Consider the following 24,611-nt stretch of genomic DNA (forward strand, 5'->3'; position numbering starts at 1 on the left):
CTCCATTCGGTTTTTCATTTTCTTTTATTGTTGCTGTTTCATGAAAGTTTATGCTTTCCAGTAATAAAGTTGACTTCCTTAGTGTTCTTGTTACTAACTAGATGGATGCTTCCTTTCCATCTAGGCTATTAGAAGAAGTTCTTCGCTATATCAACACTGTGGCATCTTCAGTGGAATCAAACGTGGACAAGCCAACAGCCAAATTTTGGAGGGTTCTGCTTAACAAGTCCTATGATATGCTGGATAAAGTATGTCTCATTAGCCCTCATGTTAGCAGTGGGGCATTTCTGCTTTTGCTTATTAATATGATTGTAACCTTCACAAGGATTTCTTGTTGGATTAATGCTAATCTGTACTGGATGGTCTGCCACCTGGTGCATCATTGTTTATTCTCATCTAACAACTTTAATAACTGCAGCTAACAGCTTAGGCAGAACTACCAGGAAAAAAAATCAGGAATGCAGTAAGTGTTTCCTCTAGTTAGTATTCTGCTGGCTGGAAGAATCATTTCACTGTCTGTCTGGTGGAGAAGAATGGCTTTTGGCAGCATTTCTCACTGTTAACTAATAAAATGATTTAACTAATGCTAATGTATATTTCTACATGGAAATTAAACGGAGAAAAAAATCCTTATGCTTTTCTTTCTAATCTTTTTCTGATCGGAAGTATATTTGTAGAATTGGACTGGTTCTCTCTTTACATGCTGTGGAGCATACATATTTTCACGGTTTGGATTTTTTTTTTTTTTTTTTGCCTATGAAGCATATTCCAGTTTTCATGATGTACGTGCACAGGGCACTACCAGAAGTATTTTAGGGTAAGGCAGTATAGCTCACCAGTGTAGGCAGAAGGAATGGCAGAGGAAATCTTGGAGCGAATGGATAATGAATGGCTGGTTAGCAGCCAGTGAACATACATTAAGTATTGTAACTGGAACCTGCTTTATTCTTTTACTTGCCTCGGATACAGCATTGCTAGCCTGTCCTCTCTTCTTTGATCCTGAAACCCATGTGGGAAGTTGAAGAGAGTTTGCCTGTCTTATTTGGAGGCTGCTACGTCACAGTGCATGGAAGAGCATTTATGGTATTGTTTTGTGTTTTCTTGTAGGTGAATGCCTTATTGCCAACAGAAACCTTCATCCCTGTAATCAGGGGACTAATGACGAATCAGCTCCCATCTGTGAGACGTAAGGCAATGGACCTTTTGAACAATAAGGTGCAGCAGCGCACAAGGTGGCAGAAGAGCCAGGTGAGGCAAAGTGGTTAAAGTCAGTTCCTTTAGCAGAAGTAGGCAGAGATTGATGTAGAAGTGGTTTGCTCTGTGTGAAGTCATCAAGTACCCATTCCAGCTCTGGCAGGCAGCTCTTGAGTAGCGAGACGTAGGCTACCTGCCCACAGTTACCCTGCAGGTCCTGAGTTTCTAAATATATGTCTAATGTGTGTGTTCTCTTGTCCTCTTAGATCCTGCAGCTCTTAGAGCTAGTTCCTGAGCTCATTGCTATTGTGCAGTGTAAAAGAAAGGAGGAAGAGGAGGAACAAGCCATCAACAGGCAGACTGCTTTGTTCAGCCTCAAGCTACTCTGCAAAGGTTTTGGCACAGAAAATCCAGGGCCATTTGTACCTGTTCTGAAAACTGCCATTGATCTAATTTCTTCAGAGAAGGAGGAAAAGAATGTGATGGGAAGTGCTTTGCTCTGTATAGCTGAGGTCACCTGTACACTGAAAGCCCAAGCAATACCTCAGCTTCCAAGGTACTGTTGTATTCTTTTTAACAGAACCAACTGCAGCAGCAACTAGTTATACAGAAATGTGTTACGGAAGGAATGTTGATGAAGGCCAAGTGGCAGTCTGCCCACGTGTGTGTTTTGTGTAGATAAGAATAAAGGTGTTCGTAGTGCTTGAAGGTGCTTCCTGGTCATAGAACGAAGAAGCAGCCAATGGGGAAATTCTTATAATGAGTAGATTTCCGTATGGAGTCTGCTACTGTGAACAAAGGGGCAATCTGTATGGCTTTAGAAAAGTCAGACCATATTCTGCACTCTTACTGTAGAGCAAACTGCATTTTAAAAACATGAGAACCAGTACAGTTGGAAACCCTGTGTGTTACTTTTTTTTTTTTTCTCCCTATTCAAGAATTCAAGCATCTAACTTGTTGCTTTTAAGACTGTTTGATCTCACTACATATAATAAGTTTCTTACTGTCATTAAATCTTTAAAGACAGGGCTTTGAGCAACCTGATCTAGTAAAGATGTTCTTGCCTGTGGTGGGGGGTTGGACTAGATGATCTTTAAAGATCACTTGACCCAAACCATTCCATGATTCTGTGATTCTAAACCTAATATCCTTCACTAGCTTTGAAAAAATGAAATGCAGCAGTAAAGCCCAGAATACTGAGTTTTCTCAAATACACATGTAAAAATTCATGTGAAAATTGCCTCTGCAGGCTTAAGAGATGGATTTATGTGATTGGAAACGTGCCTTCAAATGGTCAGCGGTTTCACTTTTCTCTGTTTATGCTTGGTTATTCATAGGCTGATGCCGGCACTGTTGAAGACTTTAAAAAGTAAGAAGGAGCTGGTCTCCAATGAGATTTACTTGCTGAGTGCTGTCACTGCTCTGCTGAAGGTTGCAGAAACATTACCACACTTCCTTAGTCCTTACCTTTTGGATTGCTTGCTGCAGGTGAGCTATCTGACTCCTACAGATCTGTAAAGGGTCTGCCGAGTTCCTAGAAGCTGTTAGAGAGATTACTTTTTTCCTCTCTGAAACTGAAGGGAGTGTGTGCCAACTCTGTGGAAGGTCATAACATATTACTTTTCTACTCACCTTCTTATGCAGGTAACTAAGATACAGAATACAAGAGCGTCTCCTCCCTCCGACAGGTTGTAGTTTGCCTCTTTGGAAAGGGAGACGAATCCTGAAGGATCATTCTGTAATACCCATGATCTCCTCAAATGTGTATCTAACAGCTCTAGTTAGGGTAATTCTGACCCCCTGCTGCTGACATGCACATTTTTTCGGTGTTTCTCTTCTGAAGACAGCGAAGCTCTGTGCGCAGACATCTTAATGTAAGGTGCTCCAAGTGGTGCAAACAGCAAAATTCCCATCTGACACTTGCAACAGATGACTACTGTAAAATAAGTTCTTGAGTTGTTTTAAGCGTGCCTCTTGTTGGATTCCCTTCTAGACTGTCCGCTTAGAAAGGATTGTGGTCGAGTTTGGTCCTTCTTCCCAGATAAGCTTACGTGTAACATCATTGAAAACTATCCTAGCTACAAGGCTCGCTCCCCGAATACTCCTGCCTGCAGTTACAAAGTGTTACAGTGAAGTGGCAAATACCCGGAAGGTATGGCGTTTTTTCACTCTTTTGCATTGTGATTAAAAATAAAGAAAGAAAAAAAAAAAAAAAAAGAAACAAGCAGAGCAAAATTTGGTTCAACTGTCCTGGCTGTGTCCCTTCCCAATCTCTTGCCCACCACCAGCAGAGTGAGAAACAAAGAAAGTCTTAACACTGTGCAAGTGCTGTTCAGCAACAGCTGAAACACCGGTGTGTTATCAGCGTTGTTTTGGTCACAGATCTAAAACACAGCACGATATGCACTGCTATGAAGAAAATTAACTCCACCCCAGCCAAACCTACCAGTCTTTATATTATCTCTGTTTTCTTTTGTACCACAGTGGTGATTCAGGAAAGTTAGACCTGGGAGAAATGCACCAGTTTAGTGTCCGTAGCATGCGAGATGATGAATGCTTGAGAGATCATCCCATTCATAAAGGCCTTGATTTGTCCGTTAGGAACACGAGTTGAGTCATAATTTTCATCTGGGCTTTGCTCCTGTCTCATAGGTGCAAACCCTTCAGACTTAACTGGCATCATCTCCAGTATTGGAGAGAGGAGCCCAGTCTCTTCAGGAATGCTACTAACTTAAGCTGCCAAAATGTATAGGACAAAGTTTCTTTATCAACAGTAGTTTAATGAGTAAATGTGTGAAGTGCAAAAGCCAGTTCTTTTGTGCTGTTTCTCGGTTACTGTCAGTGTCATGGTTGCCTTTGCATTGCTTTGCTTTTGTTTTGGCAGAACTGCTTGGGTCCCCTTATGAACATTTTGAAGGAGCACATTGTTGGTATGGAGAAGGAGCACCTGATCTCCCATCAGTCTGAGCTGACGGCGTTTTTCATGAAAGCCTTGGACTTCCGAACAGAGCATGCCCAGGTGGCTTGTTTAGAGGGGTGAACAGCAGCAGCTCAACCTCTACATGCTAATTCTATCACGGGGTTTTTTTTAAATATTAGTAGTTTTCATTGGATATGTGCTCTGAAACTCTGGGTATTGAATAGTCTGTTCCGGAATTGTTCTTGGGGTAGAAAACGTTATGGTTAGGTATTTAGGCTGAAACAGACAGAATTAAAACGTGCTTTGAAAGCTCAAATTCTTACATTTCAGACTTGGAATTATGTTTTCTAATTTTTCTAGGATGATTTAGAAGAAGTTGGTAAGACAGAAGCTTACATTATCGATTGTCTGATAAGTATGGTTATGAAACTTTCTGAAGCTTCTTTCAGACCCCTCTTCTTCAAGGTAAGTAGTTTAAATACACTCCATCTGCATCGGCATATTGACATTTTTCCAGTGCACAGACACAGGAAAGAGCTAATCTGCCTTTCACTTTCAGCTCTTTGACTGGTCCAAAACAGAGTGTACCCTAAAAGACAGACTGCTGACGTTCCACCGAATAGCAGACTGCATTGCAGACAAGCTCAAGGGTCTCTTCACCCTGTTTGCTGGTCATTTAGTGAAGCCATTTGCTGAGACACTGAACCAGGTCAACAGTTCTAAAACTGGTAAGTTTTCAGTTACTAACTACAGCGAGGCACTGGCAGGCCAACTCCAATTGCTGAAAGAGGTTAATTTTAATTACTGAAAGCTTAGTCTTACAGGATTTACTTCACAGCACATGCCTCTCATTTCTGCCTGTCTTCTTTCTCTCATAAAGAAGGCGTCTTTGTTACTCTGATGGAACCAACAGCCATTTTTCATCCATGGGCTCTGGGCTGCCAGTACACAAAGTAGAGACCACATGAAAATTTTCAATGTCAGTCCCAGTGAGTTCCATGAGAGTGAAATTGTGCGGAAAGAGGGGGACTTGGTTTTGTTTGGGCTTTTTCTTTTGTCATTTATTGACTTCTCTTATATGCTACCTCATGTATTCAGACTCTGCTTTTTTGGCAAAAAAGAGGTATTACTTTTTTCTATGGGAAACTATTTGTCCGTCCCATTTGTAGTAACATGAAGAAATTCTCCATATCCACAGGTATGGCCAAGCACTTTTCCTATAGCCTGTAGCTATTCTCTTTTATCCCCAGCTGACTGTGAGCAGCAGTGACGACAGACATGCTAGGGCCTTAGCTAAAAGCCAGATAACATATTGCATCCACTTTCTTGTTCTGAGTGATGAGTACATAATTGCTATGGAGTACATCCTTTAGCTATATTCACAAACTAACAATGTTTCTATCTTGTGAGGAAGTTTTGTATTTTCATGGTTTTGGTAATTTTTTTTTCCTTCTCCTTGATTGATACGTAGATGAAGCTTTCTTTGACTCTGAGAATAGCACAGAAAAGAGCTGTCTACTGCTGCAGTTCACCGTGAACTGTCTGCACAAGCTCTTCCTGTTTGACACCCAGAAGTTCCTGAGTAAGGAAAGAGCAGAAACCTTGATGACGCCTCTGGTCGATCAGGTATTGACAAACAGGAAAAAACAATTCCTAGCTGACTTTTTTTGGTTTTTCCCCCCCATCAGAGATTTATTTATTTGTTTATTTTACTATCACCCTCAATCCTCTCCCTTAAAAAAAGGGAGGACTTAATTCATTGTCTTTGGGCTACAGTCAGTATTAACTGCTTTGCCTAAGGCTCTGCATTACCGATACTTTTCTGTCCTCTCTAAACATCTTCATTCCAGAAGTTTTGTGCATGTTGTTGAGCTCTCACAGACCAGTGCACTCCTACTGATGCTCTTTGATGTAACTCTGGAGTACCTGAAAGCCAAAGCTAGAAGAAGTGCTTTTGACTGATGTTATCTGAGCCTGGATCTGTTTGACAAACTTTTTACTTCCACAGCTAGAAAATATGCTTGGAGGAGATGAGAAGTTCCAGGAAAGAGTGACAGCACATCTGATACCCTGCATAGCTCAGTTTTCAGTGGCAATGGCAGATGATTCTCTTTGGAAACCACTGAACTACCACATCCTGCTGAAAACGAGACACGCCTCTCCTAAGGTTGGGAGCTAATCTGAATTTGAACTGGTTTGCTTTGTTGCATGAGAAAATGGGAACAGTGCCCCAAAACTCAAAGTGGATTAGCCAAGTCACTGCTAAAATACTGATATCGTACTGTGCTACTCCAGGTTCTAGAGAGATGTATACAACATAGCCCTCTAGTCTTACTGTAAGCAGTCAATATTCCATGTGTGGATGTCTTCCCTACTGTGTGGTTTGCGTTTTTTTAAAGATCTGGTAGGTGTTGGAGTAAGAGCTAACTTGTTTGTGTATGACGAAGGGGGCACTTCAGAGGGGGAACTGGAAGACAGTTACTTATTGACCTTCAGACCTGTTTATTATATAGAGTTTTGTCAAGACTCCTACTTGACAGGTTCTATGTATTCAGAGGGACTACTTGGGTGTTCATTGTACTAAGTCATTCCAATACAGTGGAACAGAGTGGCATTGTAACGGGAAGTTGAAGACTGTTAGTATATGAAATAACTTCCAGCAACATACCTGCTTCTTGCAGCCTGTTTTTCCTTTGACATGATCTTAACCCAGATGGTAAGATTTAAATTAGCTTAAAACTAGTTCCCTTCAGTAGGGAAGGCTAGTTTACAAACTTGTATGGAAAGAAGGTGGGGGGAGAAAACAAGGATCTATATTGTAATGTTTGTTTCCTTACAAAGATTATTGTTTTGGTTTAGGTCCGATTTGCTGCTTTACTTGCTTTGGTAGAAGTTGCACAAAAACTGAAGGAGAACTACCTGGTCCTGCTACCAGAATCTATTCCATTCTTAGCTGAGCTCATGGAAGGTAATGTTCTCAAGTGGCATTAGTGAAGGCAAACAACTGGCCTACGAACAAAAATAATCAGGGCCACTTATTTCAAAGATTCAGACAGGATGATTGCTGTAATTGCTGTAAATCTTATGAAATGGCATACAGTAGCTTAACTGCAGGATGCAAACTGAAATTGATTGTGTCCACTACACTCATAAAGTTCAGTTGAATTACAGTAGTTTCTTCAGTGTTAATAGCCTGTGCACATCTCCCCAGTTGCATGGTTTAGATCAGTGTTGCAGCAGAAATAATTGGCTTAAGTCCTGAGTCGGTGCCAAAATATTTTTGAGTAATTATGTCATACCTGGTGTTGGAAGGCAGCTCTAGCCTTGAGGAGTGATGAAGCCTTCCTGGAGTGGCTTTGTAATCACTGTTCTACTTAATTCCTGCTTTATTTCTTCTTCTAGATGAATGTGAAGAAGTTGAACAGCAGTGCCAGAAGACAATTCAGCAAATAGAAGTCATTTTGGGAGAACCACTCCAAAGCTACTTCTAAGTTTATCCCCTTTGTTTTCAAATTTTGTCTGAATCATGTTAGCTTCACAAATGCAAGTGTACAGGCAAACTGTCATACTAATTTTTATCAGAGCCAAGATCTTAACTTTTTAATAAAATATTGTAAGAATCTGGCTTTATCATTTTGGGATGGTCTGGGGAGTTTTCCTTAACTACTCTTTTCTTAACACTGGGAAACCTGAGCAAGCTATAACCAACTTCTGATAGCTGGGCACAAACAGAGTGACAGCATGAGACCCACTGAATCCTGCTGTGCTTGGGGTATGCAGTCGCTGTCACTGTCGCTGTGGAGGGGCTGTCGTGCTACAATGGAACCAAGCTACTGCAATCCTGAGACTCTGCTTTTCTGTCATTTTTAGGAAAGTAAAAAGTAAACCCACAGAAGTTACTAAAGGGAAGTCACAAGAAACCAGGATTCATACAGGAGCTAAAGCTGGTTTTCAGTCTTTAAAGACTACTGCTAATTAGCTTCTTACTCACCTGAAGATCAAAAATAAATTGCTTGCTACGGTTAATAAGTTTACCAAAACATTCACCACCTGTTTTGGACCAGGAGGTGCTGGTTCATTACACTGCTAGTAAGAAAGGCACTCAGACTCTGTAAAGTACGGTTTAAAATGCAAGGGGTTAGAACTAACACTATAAATAGGATAACCTTACATCCCATGGGGTGCTGGGACTGGGCCTCTGTTTAGGGTGCAGCATGCCATGCAGATCCCATCTGCAGAAAGGTCACCCCCTTGTGCTCATTTGTGCTTTTACAGGACTTCCTTAAAATAAAACAACTATTAATCACGTCTGCTTTCAAATAAAAAGGATGTTCACATGAGAACTTCCTGCTGAACTCTTAAAGGCAAGGACACACACAAGTGGTGTAATTGCCATTACAGAGTGGGAGCTGCCTCTGTAATGGCAATTACAGAGGGAAAATCGGCCAGCTAAGTTTGGGGATATACAGCGCAGCCCTGTCCCGAAGGCCTCACCAGCATAGCCGAGGCCTAGGCCTGCTCAGGGTAACGGGTCTGTGGATCACCAGCCCCTCAATGGGGAAATGGTCCGCCAGTCAGGATCACTATACCACCTGAGAGAGGCTGGTAAGATAATAAGTGAAACAAGACAAAATATAGACCAAAAAGGGATCATAGCTACTTAGCTACGCTTGGAGAAAAGCAGAGTTCACAAATGGTTTTATTTATGCTTTTTATACATTAAATATGGTAATTTATCTTAAACAGTCTTTTAGGGTACATCTTATTCTTGAAATTGCATCACTCTTTTAGCAGCTGTTGAGATAAACGGGAACATCCCTCAGGCATGTATTGACAGCAGCAACTTATTTTAAAAAGAGTATAAAAATTAAGACTGACTTTTTAACAGAAAATTGATTAAATAGGAACAGCTTGTTTCAGATAGATAGTATTTTAATACAAGACTGAAAAAGGATTCATTCTCTATTCTATTGATGACTATCCCAATCTCATCTCAGCTGAAACCCTGCCTGGAGTACCCAGGCTCACACATTTTTTAAAAAAAATGAAAACCCAGCATCTACTTCAGTCCCTGAGCAATCTCAAATCAGTTAGGAACCATTTCAGATCAAACAAGCTTGTTTTAAAAGTTCATGCAATTGGAACCACCTAAATCATTTTCACTGGTTTCACTCTGGAAAATTAGAAGCTAGAAGTGCTGCTGTATGTTTGACTTAAGCCACTTTTAAGTAGGAGGTGACATAACCATGAGTGTCAGAGAATGTACTACTGCAGCAGCAGGCTAAGAAGTAAGCTCAAATTCTTCCTTGCCTTTTGCTAGAACTGATGGGTCAATCGTTTGCTTAATCCAACCTCAGTAAAAAGGTTACAGTTGCTAATATAAACTAAGAAGCAGAAGAGTATATTTCATAATTATATTTTAAATGAATTATCAATGTCCCTTTTGGGGTGGATAACCGTATCTTCAGATCCTATTTCAGTCTTGTTTCTACTTCACAATACTGAATGTATGCTGTCAAGGAGTGCCGAGCAGCAGTTTCACTTAAACATACCGGCTGCAATTGTTTGTTAGACACAGCATGATGCAGCACTTTCATATTGCCAGGTTCAGTAATACAGCAGATTTATCTGAGCAAATGTTTAGCTTGGCAGGATACTGTAAGCTAAAGGAGGATTTTAGTCTCGCAGTTACCAGTTCTGGTACTCACCTAACTTGGAGAGGCAGATGGCAGCAGCCTAGATTGATAAAGGCAGGCTCAGCACAAGTCAGCACCTATTTGTACTTGACAAGGAGGCACTGTCATTAGAAGAGGTTTAATTCTTTTAGTACTGATCGAAAAGCACTACCAGCTCCTCACATCTAACAACTGAATGTCTCCCATGATTTCCACTATGTTGATCTTTTCAAGTTGTTTAAAACGATGCTTGTACTCCAGAGTGTGAATGCCATTAACAGCAACTTTGAACTGGTGGGCATCACAGAAAATGATCAGCTGAAGAGCAAGAAGAGAAATGGTTAAGTTTTAAGTTCACCTAAGACATGAAAAACAACCTGATGATCTAGCCTAGACTTGGGCAAGCCCTGTTTCTGTTACAAAAAATGTTTCATGCAAAAGAAACATTTTAAAAAGTGGAACTTCAATAAAATTCATAGAATAACGCAAGTTGGAAGGGACCCATAAGGATCATCCGGTCCAAGTGAATTCAATTAAAATTTGTTCTAAGCACAGGCTGAATTCTTGCCACTATTTAAAAAGAAAACTGTCATTAAACCCAAGCCAAATCTCTGCTCCCTATGGTCCCATTTAATCCTAAATATTCTCGAGACACTGAAATGCAGTAATGGCAGTTTTATTTAAATCTGTATTGGCGACATGACAGTTAAGCACCACTGCTAATCCTTCTCGCAGAATTACCAGTCTGATGCTATGTTTCAGTTAATCTTACCTCAAAGTACATCCCTGGACTGAAAGGGAAGTTGGCAACTTCCTTTTCTTCTTCTCCCCAGCTGTCATGAAGGTATGAGTTTCTTACAAAAACTTGATTTTTCACTCGGGGATTCAGATGTAACGCAATGTCCTTTGAGTCACTTGATTTCAGATTTACTGCAAAGCTGGAAGATATTTTTTTAAAGTTTACTATACCAAGGGTTTATGAACATGATGCAAACATGGTCCACACTATTTATCAAGTCCTTAGCTAATATTCACAACTGTTCTGGAGCCAGGACCACGATTCACCTGAAGAACCAAGCAGGCAGTTAACAGCATTTGTCCCCTTTGCACAGAAACCTTTGCTGGAGGCAGCAAATGCACACGACCCTGCTAGATCTGCTTCATCACTCCCAGCTTTCTGTTCCTGTCTCAGCAAGGAGGCACTGAGCCAAGCGGGCCAAGTGCTGCTCCCCTACAGCACTGGGAAGCGGCATTCTCACAGAAACATATGGTGCTACTTGTTCCACCACCTCCTTCTCTTAACTTGGGCAGCGGAGAGTGGGAGGCTGTGTTTTACCTTAAGACATTATATTCTTCCTGCCAACAAACTGGTTAGACTCTAAAGAAATGTTTGAGGATTCTACAAGGAAATGTTTCAGGATTCTCTCCATATAGTTAAGATTAGTGGGGCACTAGGCATACAAAGCGTTACTTCATAGGCAGCGTAGCTCTGCCCAGGCTGAACGCATACTCTGCAGTCTCAGACATCTCCACAACACAGGGTTCCTAAAGGGGAGCTCTGGAGAAGAGTGATCAGAGGGGAGAGTCATGCAAATTCAAATGAATGCTTCAACCTGTGGCAAAGACCTCACTGCATTTGAAGAAGAACTATTCCTCCCCCCAAATTAGCTCCAGCTGTCATGTTATTTCCCTCCTTTGAGAGGCCTAGAATGAAATACAGCAACAGCCACACTGTGAAGTCCTCTTTTTTTACCATAAAAAACTAACATCTACAACTGTGCGAACCGAGTGAAAGACATTAAGTAACTTATACGTTTAAAAGCACAAACACAAAGACCAGGCAACCTGCAACGCTTTAACTAACACCCAAAAGCCTCTTCAGCCTTACGAGCAGTACATTCAGCACTTGAAATGTGCTAATAAGATTTTCAAGCCAAAAGATGGAAAACAAATGGTATTAAGTATTTTTTTTTAAATTATCCTGTCCAATTTAAAGTCCGTTCCAACTTTGTTAATGAGATTTCTAGACCTTGGGTTCCAGTATTCATATGAACTCTGAGTGCTGTTCAGCTGCTGGGAAGATATGTGCTCTGAGGAAGCAGGAGTGCAATGCATACACACAGTGTAAAAAACATGCTTCTCATCATTTGCATGAATTGCTTCATTTTCAGGCATGTTTCTGCACAGGCAAAACCACCCTTCAAGCAAAGGGCATGATGAAGCACAGACAATTCCTCAGCTCCATTTTGATCATGTTATGCTCCCCGTTTTTTTTTTTTTCCTCTCTATTTAAACCATGTTGGGAAAATGTCGTCTTTGCAACACACTGTTCCTAATTTGCTATCAAAATTAAGGCTCATACTCCCCTACCAGCTGTCATCACTCTTGTTGTCAGTTAGGCACCTGCATGCTTATGCAGTCCCCCAGGAGGCCGTCCAAGAAGTATTCAGAGAAACACTGTAACATGCAGCATTCCAGGACACCAGCAACTCCTCTCGCTCACTCATTTTCCACCTACTTCTGCCAGTTCCCTTACCCTTAGATCTCTTTAGATTAAAAGCTGTCTTTGTACGATGTGTGTGCTCACATGCCTTTCACAATGGAAACCCTGAACAGACACACAATCTTGTGAACGATGCAGATTTAGGAGGCGAGACACTCAGGTTTTACCTTCACCTTTCACAACGGAGCTGCTCTTTTAAGTCTTCTCTAAAGCGGTATCCTGCAGGTTCCTGAGAAAACTGCAGTTTCAGATGATGCCAGATGTAAAGTTGCAAGTGAGTAAGGATATACTGAGGCAACGGAAAAGCCTACTCATTCTCAAGAGTAGCTCAGTTAACTGGCAGAAAAAATTCCATAACACTTACCTCTTTGGCTTTTTATTCACTTCCCCTTTAATGGCAACTGTGCATCCTGGACGAAGTGCAGTATCGAGCTTCCCAACATAAGGAACTCCCTGGAAATACAACACCAGTAAAAATTTTGACAGTGACTTATTTTTTTTTCAATATACAAGCTAAGCTTTACTATGGCAGGAAGAAATTTGGCCTACAATTGCCAGTCTGCACTTACAGCCACAGTTAGTCCTGCCAACATGTTCTGGAATACTAACACTCTAGTGGAAAAGTTAGGCTGATTAACATACCAATATGTCAGGTTTTTTCTTTAGACTACCACCTTAGGGTCAAAATAAACATTATTTACAACTACTTCTGCCACCACTAATGGCAGAAGGAGGGGAAGAATGAAAAAGAAAAAAAAGCAAGCTGCACTAATTTAAATTTGTATCACGTAATTATTCAGATACAGACATCCCGACCTCTCCTCTCTGCAAGCCCCAGTTGTGCTTTAAAGAATAAGACTCATGCTCGGTGTGTAGTCCCACAGTTGCCTAAGTACTAGAAATAGGGTCACTGGGTACCCTGTCCTCCTGGCACCAGTTCATAATGACAGATAGTGCAAGTATTTTATTTGACTTTCTTTTTCGCTGTGTTGGAAGTTACTTTGATCAGGGAAAAGGAGTGAATGGAGAAGTATTTCACCTTATTTTTTTGCTGAAATCCACCACTTGCAAATGACAACATTGCATGTTTCTTGGTTTTGAAAAGAAGACTGAATAAGGCTGACTGTCAAGTGCCAATGCGACTAAAATCATGGCACTCACTGCAACTCCACCTTCTCGACAAATCCTATTTGTACATATTCCTGGCTTCCAACCCCTTTTCAGTTTGACTGTGCTCCTTACTCCAGTCTGGATACCATCCACCTGTGCAGCTTTTTGCAAAAGATGAGCACGCACGCTCTCTATGCCCCGTGCTAGCTGGGTGCGGGTTCCAACCCTAAGGTGCGATGCTCGCATCCAGCCACCTGAAGCGTATACAGGGAAAGCGTGGATCTGTCAGCCAGAGGAAGATGTAGCCAGACAGGTTCTGAGATACACACATTAACATAAGGCCATCTGGCATAATATGAGTGCAGAATACTTTTGTATTCCCCAAGTCAGAGAAAATTAAGTATGCTTATTTGAAAAAAAGGTTATTAGTGAGATTTCGTCTCTTAAAACTCCAGGTACCTCACTTTTTATTTCTCAGTTTATGGCTGCAGATGCTGTGTTTATCTTTTGGGTTTTCTAAATTATTTAACAAGTAGCCTCACTTTTACTACCAGCAGAAAAGAGGATTACTCTCTACAAAACCTCATTGATGACCATCTCCCAGCACATTCTCGATTCCCTTGCTCTGTGCATGTTTTTTCATGAATAACGGAGAGGTTTTTGATTTTTTTTTACTCTTCACATTTGCCACAAGTCTACATGAAACACTTACAAATTGTGAACCATCTGGCATTTTCTCCTACAAGAGAAAACAAACATTAACTAGCTAATCAGATAACAGGGACATTCATTCAACCTTTTGCAAACAAACATACATACGTTTTCTGTGTTTATCCTTGTTACTCCTGGAGATGATGGCAGAGAGCCTTGTAAAGACTGCAGAAACAGAGATATTTAGATGTCACTGCTAACAGGATAAAACTTTAACATGAAATTAGTTTAGGACTGTGTAAGGATCTGTGCTGCTTTGAAGGGTGAACTGTTAACACGGAAATCCAGAGCTATGGTAAGAAAAAAACAAATCCCTACAAACCAAGGAAAAGTCCTGAAGATCAACTGCTGAAACCAAATTGAGATTCTAAAGACCACCTCATTACAGTTTGAATCTCTACTTAATAGTCAGAACACTGTTAACCCCTTAGCATCTGAGGGTATCCACTCAGCCTTCCTCACTGGGGTAGGAATACCATCAGGGCAGGTCCACGCAGGGGGCCTCAGGATTCTAAGCAGCCTCCTGCATCTCTGTCCCTTTCCATGGGAAAGACAGATGAGCAACATGGCCATGCAGAGATACAGCTCCAGCTTAGCCCTCGCAGATTGTGTCTTCAACTTGCTTATTTCAATACAAGCCTCCATCTTCCTCCACAGAAGATTATATAATTACGAAGCAAAGACAAAAAGGAAACAATTGTCCTTCTCCATTCCTTTCTTCCCCAAAGGATACAGCATCAGCAACCACAGATTAAAGCAACTCTGGTTTGTGCTTGGGACACAAATCGACCTACAGCACCTGCTTGCCCCCAAGCTCTTCTCAGAGTCAGTCCTCCAAGACCAGGACTCAGACAGCTTTGAAGAAACATTATTCTGGCAACATGCCCATAAAAGTCTGTACATAGGCTTTGGAAATGATCAGGGAGTAACACATCTTTAAAGCTTAGACCCCATTTCTTTCAGGCCCAAATCTCCAACTTCTTTCAACACAGTTATTAGTCTGCTGACCTGACTTAGACCTAATGTTTGGCAGCAAGAGACCCGAGCTCCGCCCACAGTATAGTGAGGATGGGGCGGAATGTGACACAGGAGAAGCTAGGCTGCCTTAGTGACTAGCAGGAAGAAAGGGAAAAGGCATTCACCTTCTGTATCTCCTTGGAATTTATCACCTTCTGTTTCTGCTCTGGAAGTCTCTCTTCCAAAGCAGATGGATCTCTCCTTCTGCACAGGCAAAATCATTGTTCAACTCCTCCCTGCCCTGTTGGTTTACTTTCTCTAGCAGAGCTGGCAGCTCAGAGGAAATACAGCACTGCCTTTACTTTAAATCCACCGCTGTTTGGTCCAAGTGCAAGTCAAGCCACAAAGTCTTCAAGAAACGACACCTCTTCTCGCTCCCCAGAAATAAATGTACACTCCTACTTATCACGTCATTCAACTATTCAGTCATTTTAGCAGGAAAAACAGGGTTACGTGCACAAGCAGTCCCAGCTGTGGCTAAACTTGGTATTTAGAAGCCAAGCAACAAGTTACAGCCATGGCTGAACTTATCACTTAGAAGCACTGAATACTGAGAGGTCATTTTAGAGCTCCTGCAATATTTGAAAAGGCTAATCCATTCCTAGATCCAGTACCAAATCAATTCTTATACCATCTGTCCTGTTAACTTTGTATGCTGTAACTTTTGTCACCCTTTTGCCCCCAACTTCAAGACTAAAATGGGAAGACAGAGACCCTCACATGAGACTCACATGTTGAAATGCAGGGGTGGGGGGGAAATCTTATTGATGTTAGACTGTGTAGCTGCTTTTCTTTACTTCCTTTTTCACCATAAATCCTACTCTGTAGTTTAGCAAGACAGAGAAAAGGAATCGAACAAGTCAGCTGCCTACATAACTTACTTTAGAAACAAAATCTATAGTTTTGATCTGCACTTTGCCATATATTCCAAGAGTATCTATTCTTTCAAAGCTAATTCTGTGGTTGTAGAGCAGCAAGTGCTTCTTGTTTACAGTCACCTAAAGAGACAGGAAACAACATAGGAAAATTGTATTAAACATATATTACACCAGCCATGTATCAAACTGTATGCATACATCTGTTTTACACTGGTTTGGTACAGAAGCAGGGAGTGTCCCAGAAATATCAGAGCAACTAAGTTCATCCCACCCACAATTCAGTCTCTCTTTCCATCACTATGAAGGAGATTTATTTGCCTACGCTAAAATCTGCATTTCACACCTTTTGTTTCTATCACCTGATCATCTACCAATGTATTGGTATTATCAATCTAACAGAATCTATTACTGCTGTCTAACAGAGCAAGACAAATACACCTCACGTTTCCTCCCAGAGGACTGTCCTACACTAGTTACAAAACAGGTTTATCCTAAGGTCAGCCTTTTGCACGTAAGAAGGGAAGGGTGGCGTAGCCATTAGCCACAGCAGGTAGTTACTTGCCTACTCACCCAACTCACAGAAAAGCAATACAAAATCAAAGGTCTGATTTACCTAGCACTTCTTTAAAGAAAAGCTTCTAAAATTTTCTGTAGTTAGACTACAGAAACAGTAACAGAGAAACCAAGGCTTCCAGCTGCTTCTTGTAAGTATACAAAATACCTCTCTTATTGGCCTGACAACTGGCTACAGAATCAACCCAGACTCACCTGGAATTTCTCCTTTAAAATCATGATGACAATCTCAAATGACTTCCCTTTTTGAAAGGGCATCTCGTAAGTGATCTCCTCCCAGCCCCATTTTTCCCTCTCCAGTGTGTTGCAAACAATGCAGCCAGATCTTTTGAAGCGGGGGTTGAAATGAAACGCCACATCAGCTCGAGGCTTTATGCTGCTGCCACACTGTAAATCCACCTGGAACCTAACCATAAAAGTAAGACACACCACATTCAGCTCAGTCTGCAAGAAATCACCAAAAAGTTTCATACACTTATGTTTTACTGTGGAGCCTCACAAAAGGCAGACACAATGAGTGTTGCTGGATAAGGAAAAAAACCCAAACACATATCTGTCCAACTCCTACACACTTGTGAAAGGTTCTCCCATGATTTATAGAAATGAACTAAAATATTTAAGTATTAATTTAATGGTCACCATTCATACTATGTAAGGTCCTTCTTAAGAGTCTCCTTCCCTGGAGATATTCAAAACCCATCTGGCTGCAGCCCTGTGCGACCTGCTCTAGGTGAATCTGCTCTGGCAGGGGGGTTCGACTAGGTGATCTCCAGAGGTCCCTTCCAACCCCCACCACTCTGTAATTCTGTGAACAGAACCTCTATACTGGGCACGTGCACTAGTTCATACCTCCTTATCCCAGTTTAAGTTAATTTCTTCACACAACACACTCAGTCATCAACTTTGTTAGCCTCGGATAACCTCTTTAGACAAGCAGACGTATGCTATGATGGAGTGGGGTGGGAATCATTGAAGCAGGCAAAGCAAAAAGAAAGAAGAGAAGATCAACAGAAGGCAAAAAATAACTTCATCTTCCACTTCCCATCACAAAGCTTTCATTAAGCAATTAAGCCTGCATTCACCCTGATGCTATCACAAGGATTTAAATCAAGCCTTTGTGTGCAATCGTAAATGGGACCCCTTGAAACACTTTATCCATGTAATACATTCTTGCTCATGGTGACACTGCAAAAAGTGACACTGTAGCCACTACCTGTCTGCATCATCAGGAACAGTCCCATGTATCACAATTAGCTCTCCAGGAACAAGGCCACCAAGTATTGTCCCAACATACGGAATGGTCTAGAAGAGAAGGGGGAAAAAAAAAAAAAAAAAAAAAAAAAAAAAAAAAAAGAGAGAAGAAAAAAAGATTTAAATAACATTTTGCAATGGACGATAAAAAAAACTCTCAATAGTTTTAAAAATAATATTCTAATACTTAATGATGTGGTGCTCTAGCACATTGAAAGAAACAGAACTAGCATTTTATTTAAAAGAAGCAATAGAAAAGCACTAAATACCCACCACAATAGGAAGGAAAAACCCAGCAGATTTTCACCTATGAAAAGCAAGCCTCTCAGATAAAAATTAAAACTAAAATTTCCAGCCTCCATTCCTAGCTCTCAAATGAAGAGCGGTAATATTTTATTGCCTGACTTTTAATAGACTATAAAGAGGATTCACTTCAAATTAGGTCATTGCCAAGGGCTGACCATTATCAGCCCTTTTCTGGTAGCAGGAGGCTTCCTACCGCAGCCTACACCAGCTGCCTTTTAGCTTGTTCTTGCTCCATTTTGGAAAACAGTGATGGGAAAAGAAGAAACTGTGTCACAGAGTGTCTTCTTAGTAAAAACTACATGACAAACACCACAAAATACCTCATCCTAATGAGCCAAGAACTGCAAGGTGCACTGAAATAGCCCTGTTCAGGGCTCTCGGTCTTTATGGTATCTATGACATGCAGTCTGGCTCAAAACCTGACTATTTTTTCTTCCCTATCATCAGCTGGAGAAGATAACACACGTACATCATGCTAAACTGAAATGGCAAACATGGTAGGAGTTGTTAAGCCATATGAGGGGACATGTCAGTTAAGATAAAAGCCCCAAACACCCCAGCACAGCTCTGTGGCAAAGGCTCAGACATGCTGACAGAAGCCCTACCCTGACCACCAGCTGGTGCACCCAGCATTTTGGGGAGGGAAGGTGAGCACCTTAAACTGTGGAAGCTCACAGGAGACTGTTAAGTCTGCATCTCATCACATGTGCTTTAGATTGAAAAAGGAAATAAATTTTAGCAAACATGGCATTTGCTCTGGTTAACAGACAAAAATTTCTGCCAAGGTTGGTTTTGGTTTGTTTGTTTTGGGTTTTTTTTTCCCCAAAAAATGCCTGATCTATGGAACAGTGTATAAGATTTTAGGACATCTTTGACATGAAACATCAATTGCAAGCAAGAGTTCCAGTAATTTAACAACAAACAACGAACAGACTGAAATACTACTCTTGAATGGAATATTGGATCATAAAAGGACAAGTTGAGATCTCTGGGGTTTTTGTTTGGTTTTGTTTGTTTGTTTGTTTTTGTTTGTGGGGTTTTTTTGCCTATCTCATCATGCGAAACAGGAAGACATGAAAAGGTGAAGTGTTTGCTGACACCTATTCTTGTGAGTTTGTCAGAAGGCAAGGGAGAATGACAGCAAAAATTGTTTAAATCCAGTGTTGATCGTTTCTGCCAGTACATACATATCCTTTTCCGCCCTTTCTCCACTTCCCTTCTCAGCTATCCACTCATTGCACAAAATCTAATTTGCAGTTGTCCCCTTCTACAGCAGGCAAAACTTGCTTCTTAAACATAATCTTACAAATGGTCAAGTTGTTTTAAGTCTCTTTTATTTTTATTGGCTTAAGCAGGTGCAGTACAGGAGGACCAAAATGTGAAATTAAGAGTTAAAAGTGAAACAATAAATAGGCTGGAATCTCCTTGCTTCCTGGCAGTAGCTTGTTTCCTTAATATACAAGCTGTACACAAGAGGCTCATTTTTATTCAAAGAATACAAACAACAATAATAATAATTAAAAAATCTTGATTATTTTAGTTTTAACACACTGCTCCTGAGGAGTAGCAGCTCTGAGTAATGCAGCAGAGTAATAAATTACTGGTTCAGTCTCCAAAGACGAACCAGAAAAACATACAGACACAGGTCAGGGGTGCCTGGAATTAACCACTCCGGTGGATCAAAGTTATTCACCCCTTGAAGGGAAGCCGTAGCAAAACCACTTCTTTACATTCAAAAGGATGCATTTATTTAAGAGAAAAGAAGGTTGGCCCATCAACTCTTCAGAAGCTCGGACATGGAATCTGCAAGGCCATAATAGAGCATTTCCTGGGTGCAATACTACAGACTTAATGAGGTTTCATGATCAGAGAATGCACCTGTAATTTCCTCACGTCTCCAGATGTTCTTCTACTAATTTTTCTTCATTTATTAAGAGTAATGCTTGTGACATCACATGATCTACCAGTATCCCAGCTCTCTTCCACACCTCCAAAAATTACCTCTGAAGCCAATTGGTCAATGCCAACTGAGTTTGAGAGGTCTTGAAGATCGAGTTCTTTACAGTATCTGCCAGTTTTCACAAAACAAGAGGATAGATTATGCTCTTACAGAGGAAAGGACTGTGATAACATGGTTTTCATCCACCTCGCTGGGTAGTGGACAGCTACCCCATCAGATGGGGCATGACAACATTTCTTGCCAGACAGGTGGAGCAAAGGGCATAAAGAGGAAAGTAGGATTCTCTCTGGATGATTTGGAACAGTACAGTAGTGAAGAAATAAGTCTCAGCCTCAAACCTGTAATAAAGCTGCTAAGTTTTGCTGCTCATGGAACTGAAATCTTCATCGCCTGCCCTCCTCCATCCCTATTAAGTTCACTCCGTGGTATCACACAGGTGACAGAATCACAGAAGGACTGAGGCTGGAAGACTTCTGGTGTCTCCAGCCCAATGCATTGATCAAAGCAAGGTCAGACAGAGTAGGTTGCTCATGGCCTTGTCTGGAGGTCTGTATCAGTGCAAAGCTGCAATAGATAAGGATGTCCTGTGCAGATCTGCACTACTGCACACTCCACACAGATATTCTACAGACTTTAATATTTTTAAACAGTTCTGTCACAGAATGTTAAAAACACTATTTCCTGCAGGCTCAAAGGAACTAGCTTTTTAAAGATAAAACGAAAAGCACAGCTCCAGCCCACCCCTTTAGCCACATATCAGTGTCAGGCCGCTGCCCCAGACGATGAGAATACCAGAGCTTTTCAGAGAAAGTCTCCAGACTCTAAGCTAGGCAAACAACATTCTGTCAGATCCACTCTCTGCAGCTGCTGAATTGTGTTAGCTCAAGTCTTCCCTATAAAACAGGATTTATTGTAAGGTAAGATATCAACTACCAAAAAAGATTCCAAGTTTAGTTGTTCAGACTGAAGTTATAAGGACCACAAAAAAAAATATTTCAGGAGGGCTGCCAGGTGCCACCCGCGTTCAGGGAATTGGGAGTGAAAACACTGCTTATCATATTTTCACTTTCGATCAGCATGTTCTGCGAAAATGCCAGACATCCACATAAGCTGTGTATGAAAAAGGGTCACCCTCCAAGGCCGACAGAACTTCCTTCCTGTTTTGGAAGTCCTGTGCATTAAGTGTCCATTCGCTTACAGCACGATTTCTAAACACCACCGGTGCCTAGCATCACCTGTGACATTTTCCTTCAAACACCCGAGCAATGCAAAGAGCTCTCAGTAACACCCCTCACTATACAGAACAGTACGAGTACCAACTATTGACATAAAACAGCAAGGTCCCATTTCCCAAGGAAAAAGTTGTTGACATGACAGGGGAGTTACCGGGTTACTGATTGTCTTCCGCTGCCCATCCAAGGACATCATCTTCCCTCCTCCAGTTTAAGTTTGTCGGTTCTGTGTGACCACTGCTGAAGCGTATTTAAAGTACTCACTGGTCAGGCAGCACCAAATGAGGGATCCCTTCAAGAAACCAAAACTTTTAATTAGAAAGAAACAAAGTGACACTACATGAAGTAAAACCCTCCAAGGGTACAACTTTAACAGCACAAGAAATGATGCAAACATCTTTCCTTTCCAAGAAATTTGCTGGAGTTTTGAAATACAAAAAATAAAGGCTTGCTTAAAGAAGTAAGGTGCCACTCCAACAAGGGACAGCACACACAGCAGGACAGGAAGCACAGCAGCTTCCTCAGATTACACATACAGAGACAGAATCCCACATAAAAATCATCATTGTACAAGGGAACACCAACAACTCTGTGCTCGTCAGCTGGGCCCCAATAGCTCTCCATTTGCAGCTCACCCCTGCCTGCAGACAGGAAAAAGATACACAGTACCAAAAGCAGTTTTTCCAAAACAAAAAAACAACCACTTCTGTTTCCTTTAACACTTTCTATGCTATCCCCAGATTTCCCAAAGCAGACAAAATCTAGGGGCTGAACTTGCTTTTTCCAGTTTTATCTTACATAAAGTTAGGAGCTACCAGGCAAAGACATAGCAGGGAAGCAAAGAGTGGTTTATGTTTCTTCCTCCAACACATACAACCCCTGAACTCCACAAATAACTACGGAAATTTGTAAAACTTGCATTAGATGCACAACATTAATAAGAAATGAAACAACAGCTTGTGAGTATATCCAACTACACTGATTTCTTTAGCAAATCTTCTAATGAAGTGACCAAAATTCAAGGCCCAATTGAATCAACTAAGTAATTATTTCTTGCACATTCTGGAGAAAAAATTTAAAGTTCCATGCAAATTGTGTGGTGATGACAGTCAGACAGGGAAAAAGTCAAAGGTGAGGGTTCTTGCATCATTACTGTGCAACAACTGCTAGCAACATTAGAAGAAGAAAAAAAAAAAAAAAAAGAACAAAAAATCCCTCACAACCTAACCAAAAATCCAAGGTCTGTGACATGTTCCACAGTGCCCTGCAGTTAATTTCTGCAATGATTCAACAATTGAGTGACCCATTGCCATCTGCCTTATCTTGTGGGAGATTTGGGCCAGAAAGATATTAATCCTCCCACTTAAGACCAGCGTCTAGAATGCAATTTGGAGAACATAAGGTGTCTATGCTGCATAACTGGCTTGCCTGTTTGATTCTCACAGGATACCACCATCAACTCACAACAGGAAAGTGTGAAGGCAGGCAAATTTCACTGCTTTCATTTTTGAAAGCAGGAAATCAAGATCAAAGCAAGCAATAAGTCTGCCTTTAGCATCGGAAAGTCCAATAGCAGACAGAAAAAAAAAAAAAATTAAAAAAGTGAAACCCTGACCTACAACCCAGCGTCCAGCAGTCTGCTGAGTGAACGTCCCTGGGTGTGCAACAGCAATCTAGATCCTGCGGAAAGAAGATCCTGGAACAGAACTGACTGTCAGTCTTGGCAGACCCGGTGGCATTACGGCAAAGGGATGGGTTGAGGGGGTTTTTCATTCAGTTATTAGTTTTTTATTGAAAAGGTCACAATAATGAAGGAAAGCTGCAAGTCAGGCTCTGTTTGACAAAACAGCAGATGGGTGCGCAACTGTAAGGCTCTCCTGCAACCTTCCGTCAGGGGAACCGCTGTCAGTACTCGTTACACCAAATCTTAAGTCTGCAACACTGTGAGTTAAGGTTTCCTGACTATACTTTTAGAGCTGAAAAAGATAAACACACTTTCCTGTTATGCCACACATTGGAAAACTGCTGAAAACCTCTTCGTTAAAAAAAAAAAACAGGAAAACAGAAAGGCCAACAACCAGCTATTACGCTGTGCCACTGTGACATGCAGAAAACACCATTCGCGAGGGTAACTCAGGTTAGCCTTTAGAATCAAAGCTAGACTTTACACCCAGGCAAACAAGACTCCCGCAGAGAGAACAAGCGAGGTACTCCCCGGGTATCTGCAAGCAATTAGGGTACAAGACCCCACCGGCGTACCCCCGCCCCCGGCTACAAACCCGACACGACAACTCAGGACTAGTTTCATCAAGAAACCTCGGCCACTTCGGCCTCAACGCCCTCCGAGCAACCTCCGGCCCCAGCGGGCGCCTACTTCGGCCGGGCCCGCCTCGGCCCCGACAGGCAGCAGCCCCCTCTCCCCGACAGGCAGGCACGCCAGCGGGGGTTACTCCTACTTCCACTCTCCGGCTGCCCCCGAACGGGACGCTCCCTCCTTACCTGCACAACGCACTCCCGCGGCTACCGGCGCCGGCAGACCCACGGGCTCAGGCCGTCCCCGCTGCCATCGCGCCCGCTCCGCCCCCGGCCTGGCCCCTCCCAGCCGCTTCCGGCCGTCTCCAACACCGCCGCGCACCTCGGCGGGCACCGGCGGCCGCCCGCGTGGCTCCCTGGCCCGGCGGCCCTTCCCCAGCGCTGCGGCCGCGCCTGGCCCCAGCCGAGGGCGGATCACTTCCTCCTGGGCCGACCAGCAGAGCGCCCGGGAGGGCGGCATCGCCGTGACCCGGGGAGGAGGGCTGCGCGGGGACCACGCCGTTTCTCGGCCTGGCCCCCAACCGGGCCCGGGATCTGTCCGAGAGCGCTGCTGGGCCCAGGCCTGGCCACAGGTCCCGGCGCCACTGCTCCGGCGCGGGCCCTGCGGGCTTGGGTTTACCAGCGCTGAAGTAACAGCTCGGTCGTAAAGTTAATTCAGGTCCCCAACGCTACCACAAGGTTTCTGCTGCAAACCTCCACTTGATGCTTTGTGTTTCCTCGGCGGGCCCTTCGTTGCAGCCTAGCCCACCTCACCTCCTCCTGGCAGGACGCGCCTCCTGTGACCAGACCCAAATGCGGCATTCAAAGCCAACGGGGTCATTTGCCACTCCAGGACTGTGGAGTTCCTGAAACCTGGAAATCTTATACCTGCCCACAGTCTCATACCCACAGCTTCCAGTTCCCTTACAGGCTTTGGCTGTTTCAGTCTATTAAGCACAAAACCAAAGGTTGCAACACAAAAAGCCCAC

At 42.3% G+C, this 24,611-nt stretch overlaps 2 protein-coding genes across 5 annotated transcripts in view; one reads left to right on the plus strand and one right to left on the minus strand.

Annotated features, from left to right (window-relative positions):
• The window catches only part of HEATR1 (HEAT repeat containing 1), a 38,110-nt gene extending 30,376 nt beyond the window's left edge, over window positions 1-7,734 (plus strand). For all 3 annotated transcript variants that reach the window (XM_086460973.1, XM_086460975.1, XM_086460974.1), the window contains exons 33-44: window positions 125-248; window positions 1,108-1,248; window positions 1,461-1,750; window positions 2,532-2,682; window positions 3,188-3,346; window positions 4,079-4,213; window positions 4,475-4,579; window positions 4,674-4,842; window positions 5,586-5,740; window positions 6,123-6,281; window positions 6,974-7,082; window positions 7,517-7,734. In XM_086460973.1, the coding sequence (XP_086317099.1) occupies window positions 125-248; window positions 1,108-1,248; window positions 1,461-1,750; window positions 2,532-2,682; window positions 3,188-3,346; window positions 4,079-4,213; window positions 4,475-4,579; window positions 4,674-4,842; window positions 5,586-5,740; window positions 6,123-6,281; window positions 6,974-7,082; window positions 7,517-7,605 (1,786 nt within the window). In that variant the 3' untranslated portion in view covers window positions 7,606-7,734. The remainder of the gene's footprint in view (window positions 1-124; window positions 249-1,107; window positions 1,249-1,460; window positions 1,751-2,531; window positions 2,683-3,187; window positions 3,347-4,078; window positions 4,214-4,474; window positions 4,580-4,673; window positions 4,843-5,585; window positions 5,741-6,122; window positions 6,282-6,973; window positions 7,083-7,516) is intronic.
• Window positions 7,735-8,795: 1,061 nt separating this feature from the next.
• LGALS8 (galectin 8) lies at window positions 8,796-23,885 on the minus strand. 2 transcript variants are annotated; one of them, XM_086482337.1, is made up of 10 exons: window positions 23,830-23,885; window positions 21,485-21,622; window positions 17,795-17,883; window positions 16,777-16,987; window positions 16,012-16,128; window positions 14,222-14,278; window positions 14,115-14,141; window positions 12,657-12,745; window positions 10,562-10,727; window positions 8,796-10,107 (listed from the first exon to the last, which is right to left on the minus strand). In XM_086482337.1, exons 2-10 carry the CDS (start codon window positions 21,524-21,526, stop codon window positions 9,958-9,960), a joined length of 948 nt encoding a protein of 315 aa, XP_086338463.1. In that variant the 5' UTR covers window positions 21,527-21,622; window positions 23,830-23,885; the 3' UTR covers window positions 8,796-9,957. The 2 variants fall into 2 exon arrangements, with proteins under 2 accessions (XP_086338463.1, XP_086338465.1); XM_086482339.1 differs by lacking the exon at window positions 14,115-14,141.
• Between the last annotated feature and the right edge of the window lie 726 nt (window positions 23,886-24,611).

The sequence above is a fragment of the Leptosomus discolor genome, chromosome 2, assembly GCF_034619465.1.
Source record: "Leptosomus discolor isolate bLepDis1 chromosome 2, bLepDis1.hap2, whole genome shotgun sequence".
Taxonomy (NCBI): Eukaryota; Metazoa; Chordata; class Aves; order Leptosomiformes; family Leptosomidae; genus Leptosomus; species Leptosomus discolor.

Bases quoted from the DNA above. Each gene is read 5' to 3' on its own strand.
- LGALS8 (XM_086482337.1), bottom strand. From the start codon at position 21,526: ATGATGTCCTTGGATGGGCAGCGGAAGACAATCAGTAACCCG. The intron at 16,988-17,794 runs GTAGTGGCTACA...TTTTATGGTTAG, and splicing joins GTTCCTGATGATGCAGACAG to GTTCCAGGTGGATTTACAGT. The intron at 14,142-14,221 runs GTATGTATGTTT...TTTCTCTTGTAG, and splicing joins CAAGGATAAACACAGAAAAC to GAGAAAATGCCAGATGGTTC.